Source organism: Atractosteus spatula, chromosome 2 (genome assembly GCF_055471065.1).
Source record: "Atractosteus spatula isolate fAtrSpa1 chromosome 2, fAtrSpa1.hap1, whole genome shotgun sequence".
Lineage (NCBI taxonomy): Eukaryota > Metazoa > Chordata > Actinopteri > Semionotiformes > Lepisosteidae > Atractosteus > Atractosteus spatula.
In genome coordinates, this window is record NC_142707.1 from 10,269,302 (window position 1) to 10,287,436 (window position 18,135).

The 18,135-nt window shown below is 39.4% G+C and overlaps 1 protein-coding gene across 2 annotated transcripts in view; it reads left to right on the top strand.

The window, feature by feature from the left end:
* LOC148839208 (disintegrin and metalloproteinase domain-containing protein 9-like) overlaps positions 1-18,135 on the top strand; it is a 56,350-nt gene that overhangs the window by 18,628 nt on the left and 19,587 nt on the right. For both annotated transcript variants that reach the window (XM_088909369.1, XM_088909370.1), the window contains exons 4-6: positions 2,258-2,336; positions 12,803-12,879; positions 17,479-17,677. In XM_088909369.1, coding sequence (XP_088765495.1) covers positions 2,258-2,336; positions 12,803-12,879; positions 17,479-17,677 — 355 coding nt within the window. The remainder of the gene's footprint in view (positions 1-2,257; positions 2,337-12,802; positions 12,880-17,478; positions 17,678-18,135) is intronic.

Here is an 18,135-nt window from a genome sequence, read left to right on the forward strand (position 1 = left end):
GAACCTCCGCCGAAGGACTGAAACCTCATTTAAAGGAGTTTTGAATCCCAGCATCTGGCGTAGGACACATGGTCATTTAAAATTTTTAAGAACTAGAACTATTCTGAACTGTGTAATTAAGGCTGCAGTAAGCTTAATTGATAAAGAGCACAGTTAGAATGAAGAGACAGGGGTACCCCATGAGCAGGGCTTGGGAAAAACTGGCCATATGGTGGTGTTCTGGCAGTCTTCTTCCCGGAAATGCAGCTGAGACCCAGTGTAAGTTTTTCACACCCAACGCTGGTGTGAAAGCTGCCACGTCTGCAACTGTTCTTCCTGTTGGGACCATGTGCACATGTGCACCACATCCCCTGCAGAAACGAGTGCAGTCCCTTCGCTTAGCAATATGGTCACCACTCCAGCAACCCGTTTACACAGAACGAGAAGACTGAAAGAGATGAGTCCTCCAAATGCCACGACCAAAGATTGTTTTTATTCTTGCTCATTAAAGGGTCCGGAGAAATGAGTAGAATGTTAAAATGTTCATTAGGAATCATCTGTTTATTCAACTGAAATCCTTTTAAATGTTGACGAGTTTTGATGCAGGAAATTTTTAATGCCAAAAATTAGGCGTGGATTGGTGCTTTTGGGTGATTAGAAGGATGGTTTGGCTTTACATTTGTGGGATGATCACGCAAAACTTGGTTTTGGTATTTTTAAAACGTAATGAAATCCTGCTGACATATCATAGATTCTAATGTCTGTGACAGTTTTCATTTGAAGATTATGATGATGTACAATTCTTGATTTGCCCAGTGTAGGTAGCAGGTGCTCACAGACTCTGTTGCGTCTAATGTACATTAGCCCTGAGGCTGGGAAAATGCACCATAACTATTGTTATTGTTATTAAACACAATCTGTAGCTCTGACACGAACTATAAAAAATAATGTACCTTGAATTCTGTAATGATTATAGCTGTGGGGTCGTGCTAAGAAGTGATAATGTGTTTGCAGGAGGTTCCGAGCTCAGCACCGTGCTTCAGCTTGGCTCCTGGTTGCTAGATCGATTTCAACATTAAACTTTCATTTTTATTTATGCAGCAGCTGTCGAGAAAGCAGCCCACTTGTCAGCAACGAGAGCACAGCCATCTATTAAAATTCTTCTTTTAGAAAACAAGTGTGCTCTGTCCTCTGAGATGTTCTTTTCCCACTGATCAGTTGAAATGGGATAATTTCTGGGTTTTTTTAGAATTGCTTTCAGCAGGTATAACGGCCTGTTAGGGAAATGGAGGATGCTGACAGAGGGTTACACAGCATGGGATGAGACGGGAAGTCAGTCTGCGATAAAGGATTCTCTACAAAACTAGGGGCAGTCTCTTCGGAAATGAACAAATACCTTATTCATCTTGAAGCTGATGAAAGAAAACTCTCAAAGTTAATCTTTTGACTTTAATTCCAAAGCCAGTGCTTCAGTTTGAAGCAGTTGCCTCATCGTTTTGGCTCATGGTTAACAGAAAAAATATTTTAGAAACCACATAAAAAATGCTTGCGGTATTGTAAATGGGGCTCTCCTTTATAGTGTTCTTCCATCTTTCTGAGGCAGGTTACAAGCCTGGTGCCTTATAGTAGAACTGCCCCAGTTATAATGTTCTCAGCTAAGAAGGTGCACATATCCCCTTGGTGTTCTAGTTTATAAGCAGGACAACAGAGATGTAACATGGAGCTCTCACCTGTACAGCAGTGGCCTCGGAGGACAGTTTAGTTGCTGCAGTCATTGGGCCATGTGGCAATAGAGGGAAGACAAATGCTGAGACTGGGTGGGATGAGATAAAATCACTTTGAAGTTTATTGTCACAGGCGTCTGGGCAATAGAAAAGGTGAATATCAAGTTCACCAGTCCTTTCAGATAGTTTGCTGTGTGTAAAAAGTATGGCGGGGCATCTAAAAATGTTGAGAGAAGAGTGTTTTTTTGTACTGCTAGTGCTTTGAGCTTGGAGGCCTGCCTGAAATTCACCCCACACTGCACCTTTTGTTGAACGGCGAAAAGAGGGTTTGTCTTTATCTGCAAATAAAGCACGACAGTACCACTCTTAACGACTCGGCTTGTCCCCCCCCAGCATTCTGTATGGAGGGAGGGTCGTATGTCCTGAATATGTAGGCTGAAGAAGTTTGCTATTAAAACAGAAATAATTCAATGAAGTTGAATTGCATTACCATGTTTATCTATTTGCTTGGCAGTAGAAGCAATACCATCCATGATCACCATTTTGTCCTGCAGAATTCTCCTTCCTGAAGACTTCACATTGTATACATACTCCCTGGATGGTTCATTGATTACTCAGAAGCCAGAGATGCAGGTAAGATCTGGTGCTCACTATGCAAGAACATGTTACCCGCTTCACTCTAACATGACTGCTTAAAAAGATTCAGGTTATTTTATATGAAGCTAGTTCACAGACAGACAAAATGTCATATCGATACCTCCCACAGCAGCAGTAACTCTACAGAATGCAAAATAATTCTTAATTCATTCTGTACACTCAGGCAGTCTTCAGTAAATTATGAATGTGGTGTTCATAAACAAATTGTGTTCTTTGTTGCTGTTCTGACATGTCTGTGCAAACGTGTTTATGTTGGTATTCTTTACACAACACTGATGTGCTTCACTGACGATAAGAATACAGAAGCAGGCCCTTGGACAATGTGTTTTGCAGTTGATTGTTTCAGTTTACTACCATTTAATTATTTAGTGTGATAATAAAAGTGGGCTAAGTGCATTGAATGGAAATTTTGAGGGTATACAAACGTTTGTACATCTGGACATCTGATGCCAGTAGTGAGTAAATCATTTAACTGTCAGTGAAAGTACTGTAGTTTTAAATGTATAAAACTCTATGAAACCTAGTTCTTTCCAAAGGGTGGTATTTTTAAAACTTGGTTAGATCTGTCTGATTACTCATGACCATTGACTATTTAGGCTCTTAGTTTCCCGTATAACCTGTGAAAGCTGTATTCTTCATTTTATTTTGGATGGAAGTTGGAGAGTTAATGTGATTTCATTTTATTTTTTAAAATTCATTTTTTAAGACCGCACAACATCCAAAATTAGGAGCTTGCACGAGGTAAGTAAGGGAAAAAGCAGGAGTCACTAAACAAGATTTGAGGATGAGAAAAGGCATTTTACCATGCTGTCGCACTGTCCACACTGACAAGATGTTACCTAGCTGTACTTCTTCCCCAAAGAACAATTTTTGCAGGTGAAGGTAACCAAGTGCAAATCTCAATCTGCTCCCAACCTTGTAAAATGTTTTTTTGGATTCAGGTAGGCATATGAACAAAAGACATTGTGTCAGAAGATTGGCAGTCACTTGAGAATCCTTCCTGGGAACAAGTCTTGTATGTGACTTTAGTGACAGGTCCTTAAGTCGCATATGTCTAGAAGCACTCTATCATTGAACACGGTGTTCTGGCCACACCCTGAGGTATCTGTGGCAGTGTGGAGGGAGCAGTCTTCAGCTGGCACTGCCGGTGTGCTGCTGTGTATGTTGTGCATGCAAATTCAAAACAGTTGAGTGTGTTGGGCTTCTGAAGAAAGAGAATGTAGTATCCCAGACTGCATTTCAGTCAGAACTGCATGATTTCTAGTGTAATCGCTGCTAGTGTTTCAGTACTCTCTTGGGATTTCAGTGGTTTTTGGGAGGGTGTCCAGTAGTTTGGAAATTTGCGCAATAGCTGTTTCTGTGAGAATGATCCTGTTTCAGTTGAGCTACCCACGAGTTTTTCATTTAAATGTCTACTTTTAGCAAATGAGCAGTTTAGTGAGAGAGAAGACAAAAGGTTTTTTAAAAAGTCCTTAATCGTATCAAAACTACAGTCCAGCCTTAAGCAGCAAATTACAAATGCGTCTCTTGATGGCAGTTTTCCATTTACTAAATGGTTCTTGGAGCTGCTCAGTGGAAAACCACAGTAAGAGTATTTGGAATTTGTATTTAGTGAGTGATGTGTGATTGAGGTTTGATTTGTTCTGGGTTAGTCTGTTTTTAATCAGGCTCAGTAGCCTGTTATTTGAAGTTCAAGATGCATTTTAAGGAGAAAACAGGATTTCCCATGATTCCTATTTTGTGTCTGTGAGGAGCTGACCACAGTATAGGTAAATCTTGTTGTCTCAACAGCCTATAAGGCATGTTGTAAAGGTGTCAATAAAATCTATTTTCCATTGCTATGTGATGTGACTCATTGAAACTTATCCCATTCATCTGGTATTGATAATTGATTGTCCTGTATTCAAGATGTTAGTCTGAAAGTGTTCAAAGGGTTGACTTTAGCTTGTTTTCCGTAAAGCTGTTTTTTACATAAATGGACACATTAATTGCACAAGGATAGAAGCAAAATAATTATTAAAAAATAATGGATGAAATAAGTTTTGTGGCCAATCTGCCTGTTTCCCCAACATAATATGTTTATTCTCAGTACTAGTTCTCCTGAATCAATTTTTATCAATCTGCATTCAAGTCTGGTTTTTAGTCTCACTTTTATACTTTATCTTTTAATCCTGTTTCTTTATATTAATATGTATATATTGTACTGTCTGTATTCCTATCTGTATACATTTTTTGCAAAGCACTTAGAAATGCATCAAAAAAGATGCTATATAAATAAGCTTATAAAACATATTGCCAACACATGCAACCTTTCTTAGGCTTACAGAGCTTGTACACAGCTTGTTAAATTAAAATTTGCAAATGGTTTTCACAGAACAGAAAGTGAAGGAAGGTTTTCAGATCGTTATGAACAACGTTTACACATTTGTACAATATTTGCTTACATTCTGACTAAGCCTGAGCAGATGTCCTCTTTACAACATTATGTCTGAATAACATTCAGACATGCTTCAGTAAAAATATTTTTGTTTAAAGTTTAAAAAAATCAGATCAGCTTGCTGTGTACTACAGTGTAGTAAACGTAGGGCCCTTCCTTACTCACGCCTGAGTGGACCCGGGGGTACGGGACGCCCCCAGGAATGGGATCCAGGGCTATTCTTGTACATTTGTAGGGACCGGAGCCACTGGGGTAAAGTGTATTTATCAAGAGTGAAAACAACAGCGTCCGCAGCCCCACCTTTGACTTGTGATATTCCAGAGCCCTACCTGCTGCTTTGCCCTGCCCTCTGCTTTATAACCTGAGAGCAGCTGTCTTTGGGAATTGTTTACACAAACCTTTTTGCAGCAGCAAAGCATAATGTGTATAGCTGTTTACAAGGGGTACAAGAAAGGAGGTTTTCTTTCTAGATTGGGCAGTTGGCCTGATTTTTGGAAGTAAAGAGGTAGTCTGTAGGTTATGCTGGAAAATCCCTTTACTCAGGTGAGCTTACTTTTTGGAAACTCCCTACAGCCAAGCCCGAAGCCTGTCACCAGTATATTAAAAAGACCCTGCAGACAGTACGTCTTAGGCAGGTGAGCTTAGTTCTAAATGGTGATGGAAAGTAAATAGGAAAGCTTCTATAGCACAATAACATGCACTATTTCACTAGTACAAACTGTTATCCATGGGACTATGACTTAACGCTTCAAAGTCATACCTTTCTAAAAAGTACACTCAAGGGTGTAAGCAGAGGGACGGACAGCTCCCCATTGTCTTAACTTTTTCTTTTGTTGGTAAATTTAACGTTGGAAATAACTAAGATGCGTCCTGAATGTACATGTAGCCTACTGTATATTGTACATGGTGGGGGGTGTTGGCAAGTATGCGGCAGATCGTAGAAGGTCATTCTCATGCTGCTGAGTGAAAGCAAGAGTTTGGCTCAGGGACGTGAACATCCCAGCTGGAGCGAAGCCAGCAGCTGTCAGTTCAGTTGGTAAGAGACCGTGAGAGGGGAAGGTTGAACATCAGGAATGACTAGATATTACTAGTGTGCATTGATATTAAGATGCTAGGTTTAGATAGGTGTACTCCTGATGTTTTAGTCTGCTATACTATTTATAGATGCTAATTATGGCATCTCAGGACATGAATGGGTGACAGAGACTAGGGGTGAACCATAATAGGCTAAATGGTAATCCTTTAATATGACTGTTCTGTTATTTTAAATTATGGTGCAGAGAAGAATAGTAGTACTCATTTCAGTGGTACATCCTGTTTTAGATGGCAAATATCATTTTAAAAATGCTGCCCCAATAGATTTCCCTGCCTTCTGGAAGTGTTGGCTTTTGTTTCTTCATTGGTAGAAAAAAAGAAGCAGTAGCTAGAATTTAGAATTGTGAGAAATTCCTCAAACCTAGATTTCTGAAAGCCATAGAAAAGGTCACTAGTAAACCAGTAATTCTGGATAGAAAACTAGACCTGTTAAAATCATGATGGGCCAGAAATAAAGGCAGTTTTAATTTGCTTCTTGATAATCAGAATATAAGACCAAAAGTTAAGCCTTAACACTGTTGCCAGGCCTGTGACATTGGGGCTTTCTTTGTAGGTGATGTATGTCCTCTGCATAGCCATATGTTAGAGATTTTCTGTGGTGTGTCTTAATGTTGTGCCTCATCTGTGCTGTATACCATGCCTGGGTATCTGTAGCTTTTCACATTAAAACCAGTGGGGTGGGAAGAGGGAATGCATAAAAGATGAAAGTTTCAGTTCTAGAAGGATTGGCAAGAGCTTCTTTTTGTTAGAAGAAGTGGAAAAACAGGAGGAAAACTCCTGCTACACTTGGTTTCTCTGGTATGAGAGCAGATGGCTTGAGGTGTATAGTATGTGTGGAAATAACCTGTTTCAGTCAATCGCCTCTCTCCCATCCCATAGAATACTGTACTTCTTGTGGTGGGCAGTGTTTATAGCCAGCAATGCACAGAGCAGTACCTTCTGTGTGTGTGTGTGGGGTGAGAGCTCACTGTGCTTTTTTCAGGAGCAGAGGTGGCCAGATTGCCAGTTCAGTCGAAATTCATGTGTGATTATGAGTGTGTGGCCCCTTGTTCTTTGTATTCACAAGTTGCAACACTCATTTGCTTTTTTTAATCCTATTTCTTTATAAACAGAATGTTGCCTCAGTCTCATTAATTTCAGTACTGTTTTTTTTCTTTGGTCAGACTTGCGCTTTTTGTACAGCTCTGGAAAACTAAGTCATTTGTCTTCATTTTTTTTTGTTTTCATTAATATTTCAACTGTTGGATTAACATCCTATTCTACTCACAGGGAAGGCAAGGCTAAAGTTATCGAGTCATATCCCAGCTGCAAAACACAAAGCGCTTAAACACAAAAACAGTACAGCATAGTTTGGCACAATTTTCTGTGGCAGATTAAAGCAATGGAAGATACTACAAACAAAAATGCCAGTACAATCCTGATTTTTATAGTACTGTACATATGTAGCTTTTATGCATTTCTGTATAATGGGCCATTACTATTCTTCAGACCATGAAGCTAATGTTGCAAAACTAAAGAAAGATTTATTTTCTACTATCTCAAAGATAATAAAGTGGAGTGAAGCACAACAGGAAGTCTTTGTAAAATTGGGTAATTATCCAGAAATTATATTTGAATTGTGTCAGAGCTACATTTTCCAGACATATGTTGAGAGTTCTTTATCTGGGATTTACAGTAATATTTTTTACAACTTCCTGGGTTTTGTGTTGTATATCCATGTGTTTTGGAATCACCAATTGTTTCTTAAGGCATTGGCTCACAGGAAATGCCCACCCACTCACTCCTCTTTATGCTGCAAGCTCCACAGTGGCTAGCAGGAGAGAGAGCTCTGATTGGAGGCACAGTTCATCCCTCGCTGGCATCACTGCACAGCTTGCAGGTGCCCAGGAAGTTGCTGAAGCTGCTATTTCCCCAAGAGCCTGGAGAGCCCTGGCTTGATTGCCAGTTGTGCACTCTGTGACAAGTAGCAGCACACTTATAATAGTTTTCAAAATGACGTTCGTGAAGGCAAGAAAACGTAAAAGCTGTTATGTTTGCTGTTTTTATCTGGTGAAATTGGTTCCATGTTGGAAATGCAACAAGAGGTTAAAAATCCAACAAACAATAAGCATATTTATCTGCAATGGCAGAGGTTAAAAACAGGATGTCATCTGTGTTTTTTCTTTTTCTAACTGTATAACTCACTCTATCAATCTGGAAGTCAGTTGATGTTTAGTTCTTTGAGTGGTTGGTTTGTGACGTCTTGGCAGGTGTCCAGGCATGCAGTACATTCTGTTTACAGCAGAAACATTGTCTTCTGCCCATGCAGTGCAGTTGCAGAGAGCCTGACCTTTTTTATTGGCAAAGAATAGGGAGTCTAGTCTTTAAGATGTGTTTTTCCAAATCTAAAGATCTTGATTTCAGTTTTTTTCCACGTCAGAAAACAAATGCAAGGACTGGAGAGTGCGTTTGCTCTCTGGCCACACTGTCAGTCCCTCACTCTTGTTTTGTTTTCTTCATTGACCACAAAAAAAAAAAGAATAGCGCTCACATCAGCTAAGCATAAGCTACCCACCCCTTGGGAATTCAGCAGTATCCTCTTAGTGAGCTCCAAGACAAAATTTCATGCTTGTGTTGGCTTGATACCTTGTAATGATCTGTGACTTAGCTTTTTACTTGTTAACATTTTTAGTGGCCTGCTTGGCGAGGGAGGGTAGGGATAAGGGAGCTTGATCCCTGTTGATTAGCTGTTATGTCTGTTAAGTGATGGATTCCTAAAACTTCCATTTTATCTGGTCAGAACAGGCGAAGGGTGTAATTGTAATCTTTCTGATATGATCCATTACATTAGTAGAAAACGGAGGTAATTTTTAAGTAAAGTGCTGGCATTTTGTGACAATTGAACTTTACAGGATTCCTTTGCATCTGTGACATGACAGACAGACTATCTGCTTTCTATACAGACAGGAGACAATGTACATTTAAGCACTTGGGTATTGTAGGAAATTAAGAGGTTTATATTAACTAAAAAATTTAATGGAAATCCCCTAGATTAAAAGGTCAATGTTTTATTGCTGCTTTTTCTGCACATCTGAAATACAAATCTCAAAAGGAAGCAAGCGTACTTATAGCTGAGATATATATATATACTGCAAACTGTTGAGAGGGTGTCTTTAGGGATTTTGCAAGGTAAGTCTTTGTTGCTATACTACCAGACTATCTTGGAAAACGAATAAAGCAGCTTACTGATCGCTGTAAAATGTCTTATTATTATCCTTATTATTGCTCTCTTCTTTCAGTATTTTTTACATACTTATTTTTTAAGTCTACCCATTTATTTTTTTAATTCAGTGCACAATTTCTATGACATGCCCTCCTCCCGGGGACCTGGAGACAGTAAAAGTGGGATTACAAAAACAAAAAGTTTTGTTTTAATACAGCTTGGTGAAGACCTTGTGGATTTAAGAAGTGCTACAAGAAAGAAGAAGCCCATCTGGATATATTGTTTGTGTGGCTGCTTAGCAGCCCAAGTGCTTGTACCCCAGAATAAATGTTTTCCGAAGAAGACTAAGAGACTGTCTTAGAGAATAGAATAACACGAATAAAACTAGTTTGTGATTGCAGTAATAGGACTCTTTGTAGGCCCTGTTGACATAAGCACAAGGCCTTACTCTTGTACTTTTCACTTATGGATTAAGGCCCCCTCTGGAAACCTGAACTGCTGATCTGCCGACTACAGCAGAACACCTTCCCGTGCCACTTGCCTCCCTCACCAGCAGGCTGGCAGTCTGAGCCAGAGAATGACAGGAAACTGGCCTGAAACAAATATCAAGAACATTTAAGAGGTCATTCTGGTTCCTCTTTGCAGTCTGCTCTTGCCTTGCACTGTCTGGCCGGCATAACGCTTTGTGCTATCCTTGTTTGAAAGTTTAGTAGGGCAATGTGAAATGAGGAAGTAATATGGTAAAACAGGGTACATGCTGTGGGAAGCAGTATGTATGGCTTAATGCCATCATGAAACCACAAAGAAAAAAATACAAAGTTACCATGTGATTTGAAAGTGGTCGTTCTTCAAAAGGTTAGAGCGAGAGCTCACTGTGTGGAGTGAGCTGCTGTGTTTTTTTTCCACAATGAATTCTCTTTCACTTCAGCAATTTATTGAACCAACCACACTATAAGGTGTTTTGTGTTGCCCCGCTGTACTGCCTTTACAGTCTCCTGCCACGTTAAAGCTCTCACAGTTGTTGAAAAGGTAACTAGTGTAGTCAAAGCTCCTACAGCCACGCTAGCAAGATTACAGACCTGTGCATGCATCACAGCTTCTCTCCTCCTCATTCTGTCCCCTCTGTATGAACTGTGTCATTCTTTGAAAGTATTTGTGAACATGTGGATTAGTGTCTATACCAGACTGAGAGCATTTTAAGAAAATAAAAGTTTGAAAAATTAAGAAATTGAAAGTTAATTGATTCAAGGATCCCATACAACTTTTGCTAAAAAAAAACAGCATGTATCATGGTATCTGCTTCACAACATGACTGAGTCGCTTGTTCCTCACATCCACCACCCTTTGTATAATGCTTTTGTTCATGGTTTTAAAAGCACTTCTGCATAGTTTTTTTTTAATTAATCAGTAAGTCATAGGTTTAGCACTTGTCCAAAAGCTCTCTAATCCTCACCTTTACTCTGAATTGCTAAAGCAGATGAAGCATTGAGCATTTAAAGCTAAATGGCTGTCATACACTAACTAACAAATCTGAAAAATGTAGTTCTCAAGGCACACTTCCACATTTATATAATTTTGGGTTAGGAGACTGGGTTCCAGGATGCAAACTTTTGCAAGAGATATAACAGGGAAGCAGAGAAGAATACAGCAGTTATTGGTTTAGTGCTTAAGTAGCAAGAAGACGTGTATATGGAGCCGAATGTGCTTGAGTGGCAGAAAGCTCAATGGTTGGGTGCTGGGTGTAGCTTGGCCAACTCCAGTCAACCGTGAATTTTTCTATTTCACATCTGTGCTTTCAGCTACCTGTTCAAAAGAACCTGTCAGGGCTTCTTTGGAGGCTATGGCTGTAAAAAATGTAATAACAGTCTAGATACAAACTCCCAGCTATCTCCTTCTCCCGACCAGGAAACAGACTGTCAAAATCATTAACAAATTACATACTTCGTAGAAAAAAAATAATTGGAAATAAAAGCAGTGCCGAGTCCTCTTCACTCTTCTCCACAAAGTGAGAAACGATAATGATGATCACACCTACTCTGTTCTTTAATAACCTAAAAAACGACATGTTGTCATTGGTGGGAAATTGCACCTTTAAAGATGGGGAGCCTCACAAAAGATGAAAATATACTGAGCCAGAGCAAAGAGGAAACAGTAGGAAAGCCACCTGTGGATGTAGAGGGAAGTAAGTGGGCAGAGAAAGCACCCTTGATTCTGCAAGGAAGGCCTGTAATAATCTTATGGTTCTCATTGTTTTCTTCTCCTTTTGTTTAACGAAATGCATTTAATTTTAAGATAACGCAATCTGCAGTTGCTCCAACGTAATTGTTTTTTCATCATCCTGACGATAAAAGCGGAGGTTCTAAGACCCTGGCGCTGTCTTTTAAGCTGCCAGCTTGCTCTGGCCACAGGGGTGTGCCCTTGAGCGCTCCCAGCTGTTTTGTGTGACATGATTTGATGCTGACGGAAAAGCCCTCTCTCCCAACCTTCAGAGGTGTTTCTCTGGTGGACGTCAGACAACCTGACTGCACAGGCACAGCGAGAGCTGATATGAAAGTGGTTGCTGAGCGCTTAAAACGGTGTTATTAAAGAGTGGGAATCTACAACACTGCCTTTCAGTGCCACTCTGTGTAGTGACATTGACCCAAAGGTGGGCTATTGAGGCACTGTCACCATAAAGATGTGCCTGTGACACTAAAGAGACAGATTTGACCATAATTAAAAACAAAAACAAAGCACAAATGCTCTGGCTCAATGAGCACAAAATGCGGGGGTGTTGCTGGGTATACAGAGTACTAAAATACTTTTTATCCCACACGGACACCATAAATGTAGTGACATTAATGCAAAGAGATGGTATTGAGCGACTGTCACCTAAAACGATACCTTATGTTACCCTACAGAGGCAGATTTTCCCATTAAAAATAAAAAACAAGCGCAGGGGTGTTTAAAAACAAAATTGTAGTCTTTTTTGTGTTCAGATGTGGGGTCAGTACCATTCAATAAACAAGATGGTAAGCAAAACAGTTATTTTGGGGGAAAAGTAGGCAAAGGAAGGCAAAAAAAAACCTAGCCTTAACCTTCCACAAAGATGCAGGATTAAAAGGTGCCAGAATAGACCCTTGGCATAACCTTGAGCTCGTTTCTAGCTTGGAGATTACTGAGACACTCCAAGCAGCATCAATTCTCCTAAATAAAGTTTCCCCAAAGAACCAGGGATAATTGCTTAAATTCCCTAATCCCCTGGGTGGGCGATTCTAATGTATCCCACACAGAGGGATTAGGATCATGTTTACACACATGAGAGTAAACAAACGTAGAGCTCCCACAATAGACATGAATGACAGCCCTAGCTCACACTATGGTTCTGGCAGTAGACGTACAAAAAGTCAAAACTAAGTGTATGTGCATGCAACTTAAAAAAATAACAGTGACTGCTTCTCGGCAGAATAAACCTGAATGTACAGCAAGATAAAAACGGAAACGTTTGCAATACTTTTACAATAAAATAAGACATGGGTGAAATAGATCAAGCATTTCCGGTTTTAACACAACTGTACTGACACTGTACGATACAGGACTCATTTTCCACTCTGTTTGCTCCTGAGCTTTCATAGATTCTTCCGGCTCATTTTGGTTTATATTTCTAAGATATCTCTGTAGTGAAAGAATAAATTTGCATCTTGTTAATCTTTTCTTTCTGTCTTCCAGGACCACTGCCATTACCAGGGCTATGTGGAGGGTATCCCACAATCCACAGCTGCCCTCAGCATCTGCTCAGGCCTTAGGTAAGGGAATAAACCATTTCGGCAGTGCTGACCTTGGAGTAATGGAAAGTAAGCAGATTAGAGCCAGGAGGTCAGGATTATTGACTCCCTCGGAGGCGAAACTCAAGGCCGATTTTGCAGGCCCAGAGTCTTGTTTAATTATTCAGGCCCTCTGACCGAGCTCAGGATATATCTAAACCCATGCAGAAATCCACTTGAAACGACGGTCCTAAAAAAGCAAGTCAGTTAAACCCATTTACTGTCATTTGTGAGTTGTTAATTGCTAATGCTTCTTACAACAAAAGCTTGGCCTGTTCTAATGGTGGCTTTTTAAGGCAAAAGCTGTTGTATGCAGTTAAAAGTATGTCTGATGGTTACTCAGTCTGTTTCCTGAAGGTTCATTCCTATTCCTGGGAACAGGGTTTAGGAAAATTGATCACATGCATAAATAAAAAATACAGAATTTCCTTGGGATTAGTTCTCACCAGACTTGTTTTGATATTGGCAAGAAGGGGGATTATGTACATGTCTTATTCATTTATTTCATTTGTTGATCATTTATTTTTTCATTAATCTGAGAGTTAAAGAAGTCGTGCACAGTCTCCAAACATATAGAATGAACTAGTAGCTTGAACTGCTTTCATGTTTACTGGATCTAGAGGGAAATGTTGAAAGATGGTACACAAATCTCTTTAAGTGTTCAAATGCACAGGTTAAGTTACCATGTGTGCTGTGAAAAGGTAATGATATATCTTCCTGATGGGGCCATGAACGGTCATTTTTCTGGTTTCACATTATAGGTGCTTTTTGATGTAACAATCTTTACGGTGCTCCATATAGTACTTAACCTCAGTGATACAGCTGGATTAGTGTCTTGAGTAGAGAATAATTACAGGACTGAGAGAAGCCTGTGCATGTGAGCTATTACCGGCTTAAGCAAACCATTAAGAAAAACCAAAGGACTGGTGAGATGGGCTGACAGCAAAACACAAGATTATTTTTGCTGGTATGTGAAAAAATACACTTTATTGTCAGTAGAATGTAATATGAGAAATGTCCAGAACCTTAGAAAGAACAATGTAAAGATATGGGATATATCAGAAGAAAATGAGTAATTTTCAGAAAACAAAATGGCAGTCAGTGGTGTGCAAGAAGTGAGAATTGTTAGGAAGGAATAAGGGAACTGACTAATACTAATCATCATATTGGGGTTTACAATTAAGGAACTACAGTATGTAAAAAGGGAAAAGAAATGAAGAGTGATGGCAAGGAAAAGCAACAAAATATGTAATTAGCTGACTGATAACAAAAACAGCTTTCCGAAGAATTGTGGAAATGAACGTTTCTCTGAGCTGGCAAACAGAATTAGGTCATGCTGAGATAATGACAGGCTCAGTCACAGGTGGCTGATGTGATATTCTACTGACCTGACCTCTCAGTGTCAGCCTGTACATGAAAGGCAGGACTTCGCAGATCTGGTAAATGTGTACAGGTGTGCCATCATTGTATTTTACAAACGTATCTTTACATGAAACAGATATTGGACTGTTTATTGGAAGGGAGATTAGAATGACCGAGTTTGAGCTGACTAACAGTTAAAACTGAAGAGCAGCCTCTTCTTTATTGATCGCTCGGCAGTCTGCAGGGAGAATCTCATTCCCCTGGTGAGAAAGGAAAGGAATCCTTAACACATGCAGTATCCATATGTTACTGCTTAATTTATGGTCTTCATCTAATAAGTAAAGCTGTTTCTGATTATTTTTTAACTAGTACATTTTAATTCATCTTTGATGTTAGAAAAATATGCCAATACAAAGAAAAAATGCTGCACCAAGTATCCTATGTCTCTAAAATGTAGCTCCAAATTCTCATCTAAAATAAAAACATTGTTTAATGCACCTCCTAAATAATGTGCAATAGAGCCTGTCTGATGAAGTATAAAATATTGGTAGAGTGGAGAGGTTTTTGAAAAAGTGCCTTCTATGATTTTGTGTGCATTTATAAACTCTCAATGACTGGAACTCGATAGCTCTTCAATCCTTCTGTTATTCAAAAGTGCTGTCTCATTGTATTTAAGTGAGCACCTCGTTCTTGGTATCCTTGGAATTAAATGTTTCTGAACTTATTTTGATTACATTTTGCACGAAGAGATTGGGAACTAAAATTAGTATAAAAGTGTACATGCGTAGTTGTTTGAGTGCAATTTGCACAAGAGCCCGCTGCTCTCATAAACATAAGTGGGTTGAAAAAAATGTTCTATAACAGTAAAAATAAAAACGGAAGCTGAGTGTCTTGAAGAGGCAGTAGTGCAGGAACACATTTCATGAAGTGGAAGACATGTATTGCAAACAGCTGGTAATGCTGCACTTCTCATCACGGGAAGCAGTAGTGCCTATCAGCAGCTTTCTGTTCAGTACTGTTGAGACAGTCCCTTAGCTTTCTGTGGTCCCAGCTAATATCAGGACATCTACAGTACTGTACATCTCTTCCTTTAACCATTGAAACATCTATTAATAGAAGAGGGAACTGAAGTATTGGAAAATAAACTTAAGCAGAGCACACTTGACTGGAGTTACTTTAAACAACTGCAGTCAAAATCAACACTCAACAATACTTTTTGCTATGAGTATAATTGTTATGATAGTATACGTTTATTTTGTTTAATATACTGTGAAGAATTAAAAACACAATGCATGCTGTTGGATCCAGTGCTTGTCTGTTGTACTTTTAATGTCTCTTGCTAAATAATAGCATTCATTAAAACTATACCAATTAGGTTCCTATGGAGTTGGTCTTGGGTTTGAGCTCGACTAATTTACCTTGAATCTTAGTTCTGAGTTATTTAGGAGAATCTCAGTTCTCCTCACCCCTGAAGAAGGCTCCATGGCCGAAACGTTGTGTTTTCTTTCTTCTTTTTTTCAGCATGGAATAAACCAATTACTTGTTACCTTGAATCTTTACTAGTACTGCTGCTGAGATGAGTCTATGAAGTTGAACAACACATTTTACTTAACAACAAAGCACAGTAAACCTGGATCACCACAGCTAACTCAACCAGTAATTTGTAGAGAACTGATTGAGGTCTACACACTAGGCATTGTCTGTCCAAACCTCAATGCACAATTGCCAGTTTGGGTCTTCTCTCTGCTCAATAGCAATTCCTGCAACTTGTTGGCCACCTGCTGGTGCTCCTACAGTCAGCACTGACTGTCCTGCATGGTACTATGGTGTTTGAATCAAAAGCTGATTCCACATTTACAAAATAACATTGAATCCTTATGGTTTGATAATATTTAGAAATGTTTAGGGTGCCAGTGCTTGTTTCTTATTATATCTTTTTATGACGCTTTCAATAAGGAATTGTAGCACTTCACAAACTGTTAAAAAAGCAGGTTTAAAATAAAGATTAAGGACCCACTGTACAAACTGTAGTTACTAGTAAAAATACTCTGAGCTTTAAAATTACTTTTAAATTAAAAATTGTTTGTCAAATATTTTAACAAACAAGATTCAAGTGAATGGGAAAGATCAGCCTTTTTTTCCCTTAGTCTTTATTTTAGAGTAAATTCGAGATCTAATGACAGCCTCCTCTGCTAACTTACACTGTTTTTTTGGGGAAGGGAGGTGTTTGTCAGTTCCATTAGAGAAGTGTGAGAAGGAAAATTTAAGTGCCAGAGAAGGAAGGTCAACCTGCTGGCAGAATTCTTAATCCCCCAAAGAATCTCGTCTGGTCTGAAAACAAGTCTGCAAGTACTTTGTTATTCTGCTAATAAACAATTATTTGATAGGGAATAAAAACAGCTTAAAAACAGATCCCGCATTTAACTGGACTGGTGTGTATTTTTGGATAATTTATTATTTATTATCCAGTGGAAACCTAATTTTCTGACTTCTCTAGTACAGTATGTAGGTGCTGATAAGGAGGTTTGATTTTGTCCACTACCATGTCACTTATTAAATTTGTGTTAAATGACTTTTTAAAAAATGTGCATACAAGTTTTTTTGTGATCTATGATTTTGATGAAACTATGAGGGAGTGCTCGATGCTTGGATTTGCTTTGACTTTGCTGTTGTCCCGGAAACTACAGTATCATAAATACAGTAGACAGTTGATGGAACTTTTCGAGGACTCCAACACTATTGGTATTAGCAAACCCGAACACAAAGATGAAAAATGCTGGCGGGGACTCCCCAAAGTTTGTGATTTGAAACATCCCTGTGGAGTCTGTGGAGCTTATCTTCTGAATAAAAATAATCTGGAAATGTGAGGCGGTCAGAACATTTTTGGCAAGTTGCCTGCTTTTTCTAAACTGAGAGGACAAAGGTGCAATGTCAAGGCATTGAACATAAGCAAGTATAGTGCCATCCAGCAGCGTACCACTTGGCTGTCCACTTAAAGTGGGTTTAAAATTGGCTCTCATTACAGCAATCTGTGCTATGAAAAACGTTCTTCTCTTTATACAGTATATAAAAGCTTCCATTCTACCATTTCAGATTACCAGCTCGCTGACCAAATGGAAAAGTCTAGTGTTTTAAGATACCAGTGTGGCAGGTTTGCTTGAGGGCAGTGAGTGTGGCGCTGAATTGAATATGTGTTGATTTTTCCTTCTTTCTTTCCAGAGGGGTTCTGCACACAGCCAATGCCAGCTATGGAATAGAGCCCCTGCAGTCTTCCTCCTCCTTCCAGCATCTCATCTACCACCTCAAGGACGTTCGGTCTGAGCCTTTGTCCTGCGGAGTGCAGCACACAGAGCCGCCACCCTCAGACATAGAACAGACACAGAACCTCGATCCATTGTCAATGACGCAGCTGTTAAGAGTGAGAAGATATTGGGTTTCTTTTATGACTGAACTTTTCTAGAGAGATGAAAATCCCCCCAGCTCATGCCAATGACACAACTTCCTGTCCTCCCTTCCCAGCATTCATTACTTCACATTCTCCAACCCCCCACCCCCACTTTACACCTCTGACTGTTTCAGACATTTGGCCAGACTATTGCCCCTTACCCAGCCTGAAAATGCTGGAATGCTTTACACTGCTGCACCAGTGTATCAAGATGTGGAATATTGTCTGCATTTCCTGAATCATCATTAAACCACAAAAATTATTCTGAAACCCTTGAGGAGAGGAATTAATCTAAAAGCTACTACTGTATAGAGCACTCATTAAGCATGTGAGTGGTGGTGGGATTGATGCCTGTTACATTCTCTGACACTACAAGCTAGATGTGCTAAATGCCCTCTTCTTATTTGCAGCCTTTCTCTGATTATAGGAAA